Source organism: Gouania willdenowi, chromosome 2, assembly GCF_900634775.1.
Source record: "Gouania willdenowi chromosome 2, fGouWil2.1, whole genome shotgun sequence".
Classification (NCBI taxonomy): Eukaryota; Metazoa; Chordata; class Actinopteri; order Blenniiformes; family Gobiesocidae; genus Gouania; species Gouania willdenowi.
This window is the reverse complement of record NC_041045.1, coordinates 9,151,540-9,163,957: the sequence shown is the minus strand read 5'-3', so window position 1 is coordinate 9,163,957 and position 12,418 is coordinate 9,151,540. Positions and strand designations below refer to the sequence as shown.

General features: G+C 39.2%; 1 protein-coding gene across 5 annotated transcripts in view; it reads left to right on the top strand.

Moving 5' to 3' along the window:
- LOC114475363 (potassium voltage-gated channel subfamily H member 7-like) overlaps positions 1–12,418 on the top strand; it is an 83,230-nt gene that overhangs the window by 26,591 nt on the left and 44,221 nt on the right. For all 5 annotated transcript variants that reach the window (XM_028466127.1, XM_028466109.1, XM_028466118.1 and 2 more), the window contains exons 3-4: positions 3,460–3,615; positions 10,670–11,152. In XM_028466127.1, coding sequence (XP_028321928.1) covers positions 3,460–3,615; positions 10,670–11,152 — 639 coding nt within the window. The remainder of the gene's footprint in view (positions 1–3,459; positions 3,616–10,669; positions 11,153–12,418) is intronic.

The window sequence follows — 12,418 nt, the reverse complement described above, 5'->3', positions numbered from 1 at the left end:
TCCAGGCGTGCACGGGTTGTTTTACCTCTTTTTAATCTGAATAACACATTCATCAGCCGCACCGTCAATTTAATACAGGCGATCTGCTCGGATTGCTCCCGCCTTTACCCGAGGACCCAAAGTCCCCCTATCGCCGATGCTGCCTGTGTACTTACTCCACTTGGTAACCGTAGCTACCGTCCAATGTAAACGGTTTAGCTTCAAGCGGATGTTACATTCGCGCACACAGACGTGAACACCGTCTGATTGAATTGGTTTGGGCTTAAAGAGACATCGTCTTCATTCTGGTCGGACAGGTTTGGGCCGTGTTCTCTCGGGCCATGCCTTATTTTTTCAGCCGATTAAATGTGTGTTCCAAAATGACTGCAGGTCCCACATAATACCTCATTTAAATTTGAAAAGCGTGTCTTGGAATCAGTCTTTTGAATAAAATAATTATTTCTTGTCTATACCGTGTGTGAGTATTTATTAGTGAATGACCTACATATACAGTATATCTATACCAAGCATGAGTAACTCTCTAACTACATTCATCATCACCTTCACCAATTCAACAAATACCCTTTAGCTTTAAGGTAAGGCTGGAACAAAGATAAAAAAAAAAAAAACTACAAAACCAAACCCAACTTTAGCTTTACTTCACTCAATTTGGTACATTTTAAAATTGTCCGCGCCAGTGGTGCTTGCGATCCCCTATGCTGTGAAAAATTCCTGGTGAGAACCCTGCTGTAGTGAACTTAAATGTTCAAGCTCAATCTAAAAAATGCTTATAAGACCAAAGTATCAATCATGCAACAGCCCCAGGAACTAGGTAACCACACTCAGGAAGTCACGGTCAGTGCCATGCTGGCAGCGTCACAGGCAGTTGTTTTGTATGAATAATTGTATTACTCGGGGCATTCTGGAGTTACTGTCTTCAGTTCACCTGTCCATCAGGTTCTCATGCTCAGAGGTAGTGATGTTTGGTCATACTGTCCTTGAATGCCATTTCCTTGGGCGTCTGTAATGACTCATTCTCCTCACAAGCAGTATCCCTCTCTGTCTTGAACCGATAATCATTTACACCCATTTCATCACAGTTACGACTTGTCCTATTTTAAATTTGTGACTAGCTTTCGATGTACATACACTTTTTGTTTATTCTTACCAGATAATGGATAATCTACAAAATTACATCACATCTGGCCAAAAGTGGCTGCTGCCTATTATTTTTGCCTGAAGGAAGAAAACTGTTTATCAAAAGTACTTTTAACATCTTTGTTTTTTGGTAATACCTGCAACTCAACTGACGTTGTAAACATTACTAGTCCAGGAACCCTTTAAGGATTCATTCGTCTCTACGGTCTCCTTGATCTGCCTCTGCTACTCAAGGGTATTTTCCAACCTCTCATGTTGAAGGCTGCATGGCTAATGCAGGTAGCTGGTTTTTATAGTGTGGTACTCCTGGCTTTGTCACAGGAGCTGTAGAGTTATAGGCTGCTACTTCTCCACTCAAGAAAACAAGCCACTAACTCTAAACAAGAGGAGCGAATTGTCGGCATCAAAGCTGTTGTGTTCATTTATTGCTTGGAGATGAAAAACATTGTCGTCTCACAAAGAGGTGCCTTTGAAGCAGTGACAAATGAAACTAATATCCAACTTGGCAGTGCAAGCACTTTCTTCGGGGTGTTAGTTTGTTTCCATGGAGATAGGCATGATTATTTTAATTAGAAAGAAAACCGTTTTAAATACCAAGATGTCTCACTCACTGCTACTAAACCAAGGCATTTAGACAAATATATCAACAATCTAATATGTCTTACATGTTTTCAATCCCAGCCCTTCACTGGTGTTTGATACCAATTGGTTGCTGTGTGCACTTTATTCCCTCCATCCCCCAGAACCTCCGATAACCCAACAAAGCCTAGATGTGCCTCTTTTCTCCACCCCTTCTATTCCGTCTGACTAGAATTAATTGTTCGATCTGTTCATGGTGACACTGATGTACTATAAGGTGCCGCGTACTGCTTAGCATAGTGAAATAAGGGCTTTTCTACGCATAAATCAGCCACCAACCCTATTTATTATCTAACTAATAAGTCTACGCAGAAATTGAGAGGAAATGCCCATTGATTTGGTTTTTACTGTTGTGGGATAACGATACAGATTGTCGTGAGTCTGTGCTTCCCCCAGAATACAATATCTGTAGGCTGAGTGAACTATAAATAGCTTCCCACTGATAGCAGGACTTTGAACCTCTTCCAGAGCCACCACTTGTCAAACACGCGTACATGCGTTCTGCCAGGTGAGCGTTGAACAAAGTTTTGCACTTCATGAACAGGTAACTTTTATTTTGAAGGTTCATCATAGCCATCATTCCAGCTTCATCTCTCCTTACCCTTTTTGTTTCCAATTTCATTAACTAGTAATGATTGCCTTTTGTTTACGGAGTGCTGGGTGGTATGACCAAAAACTAATATAACAATAGGGCTGGGTAATATGGACAAAAACTCATAACTCATTGTTTTTCCTCAAAATGGCGATACATATGACTCTATACATTTGCTGATTAAACATGCCACACATGCACATTTATTAACACAAGCAGCTGCACAATATGTGCCACTTTTGGCTTTTTCTCCAATAAGGGACAGCACATGTGAGTGAGTTCTGTAGTGTGGCTTGTTTGGGGGAAGGTCTGTGATAGGACACACTCAGAAATCCTTATAACTGTGCTTGTCATGCTGTTCTGAGAAGTAACAAAAGCAGCGACTCCTAAAACGAGTATTTTAATACAAAATAACCTATATAAATATATACTGTATATATATTAGAAATATGGAAACATTTTAAAGACACTGTTTGACTGGACTTTATGAATGATATTAAATACTTGTATGATGTGATTTGTACTGTGATTGTATGAATAAAAATGGGTAAAAAAAAATATAGATATATCTTGATTTGGGTGATATTGTCGTTTTCTATAGCGCCAAAATGGAAAACTCGATATATATTTTGAATCATGATATATTGCCAAGCTCTATAAAACAGTTTTTTTTATTTATAATTTTTTGCTGTATTGCCATTTTGTTTTTCTTCCAAGTACGACTGGGATTTACCACATTTTAAAAATAATTTTGAGAACAATTACTGCAGTAATTGGTGATCTATTTCACTGTCATAATGAGTGAATATTTTAAAAAAATGTATTCCAATCCACAACAAAGTCTCCTTAGTAATCTCAGACTTTAAGTGAGAACTGAGCTGACTGTGAATGCTGTGAGATTAGCAAGGGTTCCCATAGTTTTTTCATACTTTTTCACAAACTGGTGGACAAGATCGAGGGTGCCATGTGTTATGTACTGTATGGATTAGCAATGGGGTAACTCCACGTGCTTCCCTTTACAAAAGTCTTCAATTGCATGCTAATTCAAGTCGACACAAAGGCTAACTACGCCTGTGCTTGTTTCAATACAGATTCTAACTTCCTCTGTGCCACCCACATCATCCCAGTGAAGAACGAGGACGGAGAGGTCATGATGTTCATCCTTAACTTCGACTACATCCTTGATAAGGGCAGCAGCGACTCTCTGGATAGACTCAACCACACCTCACCTTCCAAAGCTGACCAGCGTGAGTAAAGACACAGAGGGAGTGTAGGAGATAACAGTGACATTTAGATCAGCAACACACTATCCAACCAAATAACTTGGAGTTGAATCTCTTAAATTGATTGAACAGTTGAGGATTCTTTGATCAGTGCTTTTTAAAATGGTAAAATGTTTTGGGCAACACATTTTTAATATCTAAAAAATTATGTTTCTTGTCTGATCTGGTATTAGATTATCAGTATTAGACTGAAAGCTACTAATAGGTCTGTGGCCAGCACCAGAAAAAAAATCAGATACCCCCTCCCCATGGTGGAACAAAAGTATGAGATATAAGAAGTGAGAGAATGATTGTCGTGGTCCCCGGGATTGATGGTCGGGGTGTTTTTAATGAAACATCTTCAATAAAACATTTTGAGTGGCTTCAAAATGCATTTTGGCCGTCAGATGACAAAATGTGACAAATTAACAAGATTTTGTTGGAGATTATCCATAACTTCATCAATATACACGGCATAGCATTATTTAAGGTTTTAAAATTATCCCAGTCCATTCCAAATTTCGGTTAATTTTTGTTTTTTCGATTTTGCCGAAAATATAGGGGGTAATATTAGTTAGGGGACTATATTCACACAATAATTGTTTCTTATTGCCAAAAGTATTATTTTATGAGCTTAAAGAATATACTGGGATGATTTTAAGACCTTAAATAATGCTCTGCCGTGTATATTGACCATGTTATGGACAATCTTGTGCAAAATTACTCCTCAAGTCCAAATATTGTTGACTGCTGTTTTGTCACTTTTTTTCACCTGACGGCCAAAATAGGTTTAGAAGTGACCAAAATTGTTTTGTTGAAGATGTCTCATCCTTGTCGACATTTTGGCACCAAATATGACAAACAACTGTTTTGAAGGGAATTTATTTGACAATTGTGTTCTCGATGAATCGCAAAAATCTTCCACAGGGTATATCATTACAATACGCTAAAAAACACCCCTACCACCAATTCCGGAGATCACAATCATTTTCTTACTTCTTATATATCATACTTTGAAAAAAATACAGTTATGTTTTGTTCTACCATGGGGACGGAGGGGTATCTCCCCAAATAAGGCCTTTTTTGAGATATGGCCTATGATGTTAGTTAAAGCTGCTGGAGACGATATCTAACATTTTTTAAACCACACCTTTAGTTGTTCTCAGCCACTTCTGATGCCAGTGTGCCCCAAAAAATACTGCCAAAGAGATATTTTTAGTGTTTTCATGGATTGAAAGCTGTACCAAAACAATGGCGGATGTTGATATTGTGGGTTTCCACGAAATTACTCAAACGGCCGAAATGTATTGTCTCGTGGAGTGACGTCACACCCTAAAAAAACAAAAATGGCGTCAAGCGAATCACTGTTATGTCTGGTGATGAAACACAATAAACTACAAATCTTTTGTGTGTGAAATCTTTCGGAACTTCAAGTAACAGACCATTTGACATCAAACCGATTGTTTGTTAGGGAGTCAAACATTCAAAAGTTCAACTTTTGACATTTGTTTATTAGTAAATTATTTGGGTTTTTGGAAGAAATACCTTTGATTTATTGATCTACGAGGCCATATGCTATGTCTATATAGGTGTTAGAAAAAACAGCTTTAAACAGTAGCATGTCTGTAGTTTTTAGTAAGTCATTCTATGTCTAAATGCTAACTTGTCAAGAACTGTACAGTATGTTCACATTTGCGGTCTTCCATGTGGCTTCTCGACAGACATCTCATATGGTACGTTGACACCAGCGTTTAGTGGACATTGATGTATCCGCCTGCTATCTTTTCAAAGGTCTGGCCCAATTATAGCTCATATCATGACAGGAAGGCCCGGTGGACTGACGGAGCAGCGCTATGAAGGGATCGGACCTCCTACAGCTTTAGTTGTTACCATGGATAATGCTATTGCCCAGCGGTGCTCTTTAAAGCAATCTTGTTGCCTTCCCTCCTTTCTCTAAGACTCCCTCCTCTATCCACTCTCTGAGTGTGACATATAACACAGCAGCATGGAGGACCAGAGGTCACCTCTACATGACTGTAATTGGATGAGACTCCTAAAAGCCTGCCTTGCCTCATGGGAGGTGTGGTGAAAAGGGTTAAGATGATGCTTGTGTTGTTTGTAGAAGATGCTCTTTGACTCTTAGATGACTGTACAATGCCTGTAAATGGTGCACAGTAAAAAGTTAAGAAGGTTTTTTGAATATGTGATTAGTTCTATTGCTAATCCAGGAAGTGGTTCGAAGCAGTAACAACAGCAATAACTTTGTAAAGAAGTGTAAAGAGTGTAAAGAAGATTACTATTCATGAGGAAGGCATCAAATAGCAAAACAAAAAAGAAAATGCACAAAGGAACCAACCTTCTTACTTCTCACGAGCAATGAAATGTCCCAGTTTGGGTTTCGTGTTATTGGATGGTGTTACGTGCGCGTTGGTTGCACTTCCCACGCCGCAGTAGCTGCGTTCTCCGGTGGCTTTGAGTGATGCGTGCAAAAAGAGGAAGTGGCAATTTTTCATTATAAAACACCGGGAACACTGAGGAAAATAAAATACATGTTTTTTTTTTAAACCCTTGTGCACTCCTTTAAATGTGCATACACTTGTACACCTTGTCTACACAAAAGGTCCGTCTTATAAAAGTGCAATAAAAAATGTACTAAATAAATATTTTGTTTTACTTCCACCACATCAGATCTTTTCAACAACTTCAGAGCTATTCATAGATATATTTATTATAATTTTCAAACAGTTTATGTTCAGTATGTTAAGGTTTAATTTATTCAACTTTTTTCAGGAAATTGACTTTGATTTCCCAACGTTTCAACTCAGTCTTCCTCAGAGGTGTCTGCCGATTTCTTTGATGTGTTCTAATGAGTTATTTTCAAGTTGAGATGCAGTAGCTTGACGTATGGGGCCACCTACGTTACAGCGCCATTGTCTTACAGCCTTTCATAGATTTCTCTCTCCCAAAGTGCAAAGACACAGTCCATTCTTAAGCTTTTTGATCTTTTTTTGAACTAACCATATGGACAAAGGTCATAAATAATGAATGTCTGTATAATTTACATGAACATCACAGATGAACAAGCTGCTACAGATGTACAAAGATGTGGGTGAAACCTGTGCCTCTTACTATTCTGAGGAGCACTGCAGAAGCAGATGTCTCGAAAATATCAGTTGCAGGGAGGAACCCAGTGAGTGTGAACTTACATTGGCCTTGCTGCTATATTGTAAGTAAATTTGAGGGTGCCCACTTGTGTAGAGAGGATCAATAGGGAAATAAGAGCAGGATGAGCTACATTCCATGGTCAAGGTCAAGGTCAAACATTAGCATGTTGTGCAACTTTTTTAAACTAAAACCTGGTAAAAAAAAATAAAAATAAATAAATAACAACTAGAAAATCTGCATTTGCACCAAACAAAATTTATGTGAGAATGCTGTATCCTGTACGGTTTTACAGTCATTTCACTAACGTGTGGAGAAAGCTTTTGACACGTGAAGGTCGGATACTGAGCATCAAAAAACAATCATTAGGGCAGACATAGGCAACTGGCGGCCCGGGGGCCACATGCAGTCCTCGGTCTAATTTTGTGCAGCCCCACAAAACAAAATTGCAACTTATAAAGACTGAAGTTATATGAAGCCCAACATGACACGCAAAACTCCGGAAACACAGAAAACGACAGCAAAATGTCAACTAAAGTACACGAAATGATAACAAAAGACACACTAAACAACCACCTAAACACAAAATGACTACAAACAACAATAACACATACAAAAGGACTTCAAAGACACACAAAATGCCAACAAAATTGCACAAAATGACAGAAAAATACACAAAGGGACAACAATAACACGAAAAACATCACAAAAACACACAAAAAGGCAACAAAATGTGCCATATTTAAAAGAAAATAGACAAAATGAATTCAAAAAAACTAAGAAAACTCACACAAAATGACTACAAAGACAAAACCCTGTGTTATTTCCTGTATTAATAGATTGGCCATTATTCTAAACTAGTACAATGTCCATCGGAGGTATGTATTCATATAGTGAGAGCACAAATAGAGTATGTGCCAAATGAGTATGTGTTTGAAGGTTGGATGTACAAAGAGGTGTACATACTCTGTAGTGTTTAATTCTACAGGACATGCACATGATAAATTGATAATGGTTGCACCAATGTTGGACTTAAGCAAATGGATAATAAATTTACCGGATTATCCAAACCCACGACATCTTGCTTTGCGTGCAGCGTTGCTGGCCAGACGGGCGTTTCGAACTTCAGGTGACTCAGCATCACGTGCCCGGCGCATTGCCTCATGTTTCCGCAGTTTCCACAGTGTGGAATGAAAATTAAATGCTAACATAAATGTTGATAATGTGGCCCTCGGATCAGACATCCACATTTTTTGGGCCCCACGCTGATAGAAGTTGCCCATCTCTGCAGTGGTTAAGAAAAGAGAGCAAATAACAGTATTTTTTTTGCTGCGTTGTCAACCCAACTTTCACTCTGACTCACCCCAACCTCCTAAAGATTCAACTAGCTTTAATTAAACTTGTACGTTTATCAAGATTTACAAGGTTTACACTTGGATCAACCTCTGCTGACACCCTTGAGTAGTAAATATAAAACTCAGGTATCGTCTTCAAATCAGCAAAGTGGTCACCAGGCGCCTTTTAAGCAATCAATGATTGCCTCGATTACCACCTGCTCAAAGCAATCAGATTTTTGTTTCCTCATAAAATAATGTGTGGGGAAAAGTGGGCACAGCATCAATCTCAGTGTTCTTCTCCAGAGCTGGCGTGAGTCATAGGAATACTGGGAGCTCAGGTAAACACCCCTTAAGGTAAAAGAATGCTGTATGCAAATTAGCTCGTGACCACATCATTAGCCCCGCATCGCTGCTGGTGCTGCTGCTGCTTTTTCACCAGTTTTGTTGAACGTCTTAAAAGAGACAAAAAAAAAAAAAAAAAAAACATGCAAGAGATGAAGCAATTTAGTCCCATCGCTGCTTCTCCCTTGATATGTGACTCACACTAGCAATACGGCGCAACAGAAATTTCCAGGAGAATGAGCATCTGAGGGCCCAATTGATATTCAATGCAAATATTTCGGCCCAGTATCATAGCAACAAGGGCCACAGTGTGTCCAGTGGCTTGTGGGAAAGCTAGCTTTTGCAATGCCGTGACAGAAAGGACATCCTTTTTAGTATCCTCACTTAACTATAATCCTCCGCACACACAGCAGAACAAAATTATGAGCTAATTAAAAGATCTGTGGTGTATAATGTCCGCTTATCCTCCAGGCGCTGTAATTAGAAGCAGCGCTCAGAGCAAGCGCTACCATTCATTACAGCATTACGGTGTCATTTTTTAACCGTCATGCCCTGGCTAACGCTCAAGTGGCTGATTACTTGGGGAAATTGTCAGTGTGGGGATGTTGCAGAGGTGTGTGACAGCATCTGGAGGGGAGAATTGTATGATGTTTTGAGTTTACTAGCTAGGAGTAGCGCCATAAAAGATTATTAGATGTGATAAATAAAGGCTGGGGTTATCGGTATCAGGACCTGACTTTAACACTCGCTTTGTGTTGAGTCTAAAAGTCTAAAATTAGATTATTTCCCACACATTTTTTTCTGTCTAACTCCTGCAGAAGCAGCTCTGAGGAAGATGAAGGCAGTGGTGCCCGTGCCTCAGTTTGAGCGTGTCAACACATCTGCATTACAAAGACAAGTTTGAGTTACACATCGTTAAGATTAGTTTGAAGTCGCTTCAAGCAGTGCTGCCACAAAATGGTATAGTTCACTCATATTTATAGGGGACTTAAATGCCATTTTGTGGTAGTTTTTGCATAATTATTGTCAAAAATGGGTGAAATTAGTAACACCACCTAGAAAATGTGAGACATTTCTTTCCAAAAGTTTGGTTTAGTCACAGTCAGTGAGGGTAATTAATTATTTTGATGTCTGCCAATTCTGAGAGGCATATTATCAGCATGATGGGACCTCCTCCGTGCTTTTCTGTGGTAATGCTCCGGATGGTTTCAACTTGCCCTGAGAAGTACGATTCATGGTAGATTTTGGACTCTTCTCTTCTGACATCTATTGCTATCACTCATAACACATTTTTCTGTTTTTGTAATGTACATCTTATCAAGTCAAAGAAGAAGCTATGGACTTCTAATCCCTCTACTAAATATGTTGAAATTCCAGTATGTTTAGGCAAAGCAATATTACAATGCAGACAAATGTTTTGTTTGGAGAACAAAATTGTTGGTTTCAAGCCATTTTTTAACTACCCGTTACGTGTTCTGATGTAGGCTAGCTTGGCTTTAACGGCTTCATCTCCAAAATATAAATCTTTTAATAATCCTACTGTACTTATTCTCCATCTTCTGATAATCAACAGTCTTTGGCTCGTGGATTATTTACTTCCACATGGCTAACACCTCTTGTCTCCTTACAACATAATGAAAGTCATTAGTTGGCAACACGACTTGCAACATGGAGGCCATCTTTTGCAGTCTGCCTGCTACTTGTGGTGAGCATGTTTGTGCACAGGTGTGATAACGCTCCGTGAATTATAGTGCGTGGTGTGTAGGTGGAGTGCTGTAAATCAAGGCAGTTGCACTAATTGTAGAGGTAACCTATGGACCTTTGTCACGCCAGAAGCTATCAGTTACACGTTTACAGGATGAATGCCCTGATGATAATTCAGTCATTTGACCTCAACCTCTTGAATAATAAAAATTAAAGACTGAGCTGATGCCTTGAGGCCGAGCTGCCATTTGCTTTGTTTTGTCAGGCTTTTATTTAGATAGGTGCATGAGCAGGTTGTTGTTGTGGCTTAGTATGAGATATCAGAAAGATGGATTTTATCACCACATCTGAAGAGAGGCTCTACATTTGTATTATATGCAAACTGCCTTGGCTCTATACGGCTTGTTTTGTCATTGCTGGTTTCCAACTGTGATGGCTAAAAGACACTCTCAGCTGGTTCATACTGCTTTTGCATTTTCTTTTTTTCCCATCAGGAAGAGGGAAATTCTTCCGCTTCCGTTTACCAGCCTTACCTCTCCTGGGCATCAGCAAGCAGTCCCTTCCCCAAGAAGACCCCGATGCCGTCATGGTGGATTCCCCCCGCCACAGTGACGGCTCGGTGGTCACACGCGACTATCAACTCCCCACGACCCGCGAGAGCTGCAGCCCATCTTACGCCAATGACACCCGCGCCCTTATAGGGCCAAGCCACCGTTCCACGCCGGTGTCTGGGCCCCTGGACCACTCGTCTCCAAAAAGTCCCTGGGAGAGGATATACCCAGAACAGGTTGATGGACCTCGGACACTACGACAGAGCCAGGAGGACATGCTGATACCAGCGCCGTCAATCCCCGGCCTTACTCCAACGGCTTCAGGAGAAAGCATGTGCAGTATTCGTAGAGCGTCGTCAGTACATGATATGGAAGGCTTTGGCTGCAATTCCAAGATGACATTCAGGGACCGACACGCCAGCGAAGGTAGGGTCTGCTTGTTCTCCACTTGGTATATGGAAAGTATTGTATTTAAAGGTTGGTTAAAAGCTTTTCATGAAACTACAAAGTGAATCTTGGAGGTTTAATTAAATTTAGTTTGGTTGAAAGCTATTTTATTACCTTTTCTATTGTTATTCATTTATGATACAAAGGGTCAAATGTTGGCAATATGTTAATTCATGTAAATTAATAAAAAGATGTGAAATCTTTGACATAATTGGTTTAAACCCCAACGGCGCAACAATAGAAATACAATTCAGATATAGCGTCCGTTTTCAACTACCAATCAATGTACATGTAACTGTGAACTTTTGAAAATTTGGTAATGATAGGGGCAGAAAAAATACACAAAATTCCTGTAATTTACTCAATGTTTGGTTAGCTACGTAAAGCTGTTAAGCTAGCAAATGAAATCTAACCTGCTTTTGTAGTGAATGGTGCTTAAATTTAAATTGATTGCTAAGAATTAGCCCTAGCATGCATCATTGATGATCCTGAGTTAATTTACTGGTTTTTGAAGGTTTGGAAATCTAGTTACCACATGAGAATTATACACCGATTAGCTGGTGTGTTAGCACCACTTTCAACAATATTGTGTAAGCCAATGGTTGGCTTCCACACACACATCAAAATGGGATTTTTGACGTATTCTTACTTCTCCACACAGTTTAATTAGGGCTTTTCTACGGAAAACAAAATTAATCATTTTAAATATTTCCCCCATTAAAGGCTGAGTTAAATGTGTAGCAAGTGTTTGGAAGACAAACAAAAAGGATTTTCATATTATAGCGCAAAATTGCATGCTACGAAAGATTTGGCAGAATTTGAGAATCCTTTTTTACATTTGAATATTTGCAAAAATGCAAATATTTCCAAGATTTCAATGAATTTATTCCTGTTAAGCATTTTTGCCATAATTTGGGGATTGTTAGTATGTCAGTAATTACATTAAATAAGCGAAAGCTGATTTGCGTGATGTTAGGTTCACGTGAACAATACCATATGATAATTTGTAAAGAAAACAAAAAGACAAACAATATACATACAATATAAAGCAAGAAGACCAAGTTTGGATTTTTTGATTTACATCCCCCTCTTGATACAACTTGGACTTTTGGACTGATATTTCATCTTACCGCTATTGGTTTTAATGATCATTTTTCCTTGGATCTGTGGTCCACTTGTTGTGAAACACACGTACAAATGTAAGGTCTCCTAATTTGTCTGGTCCAATTTCCAACCCCCACGTTC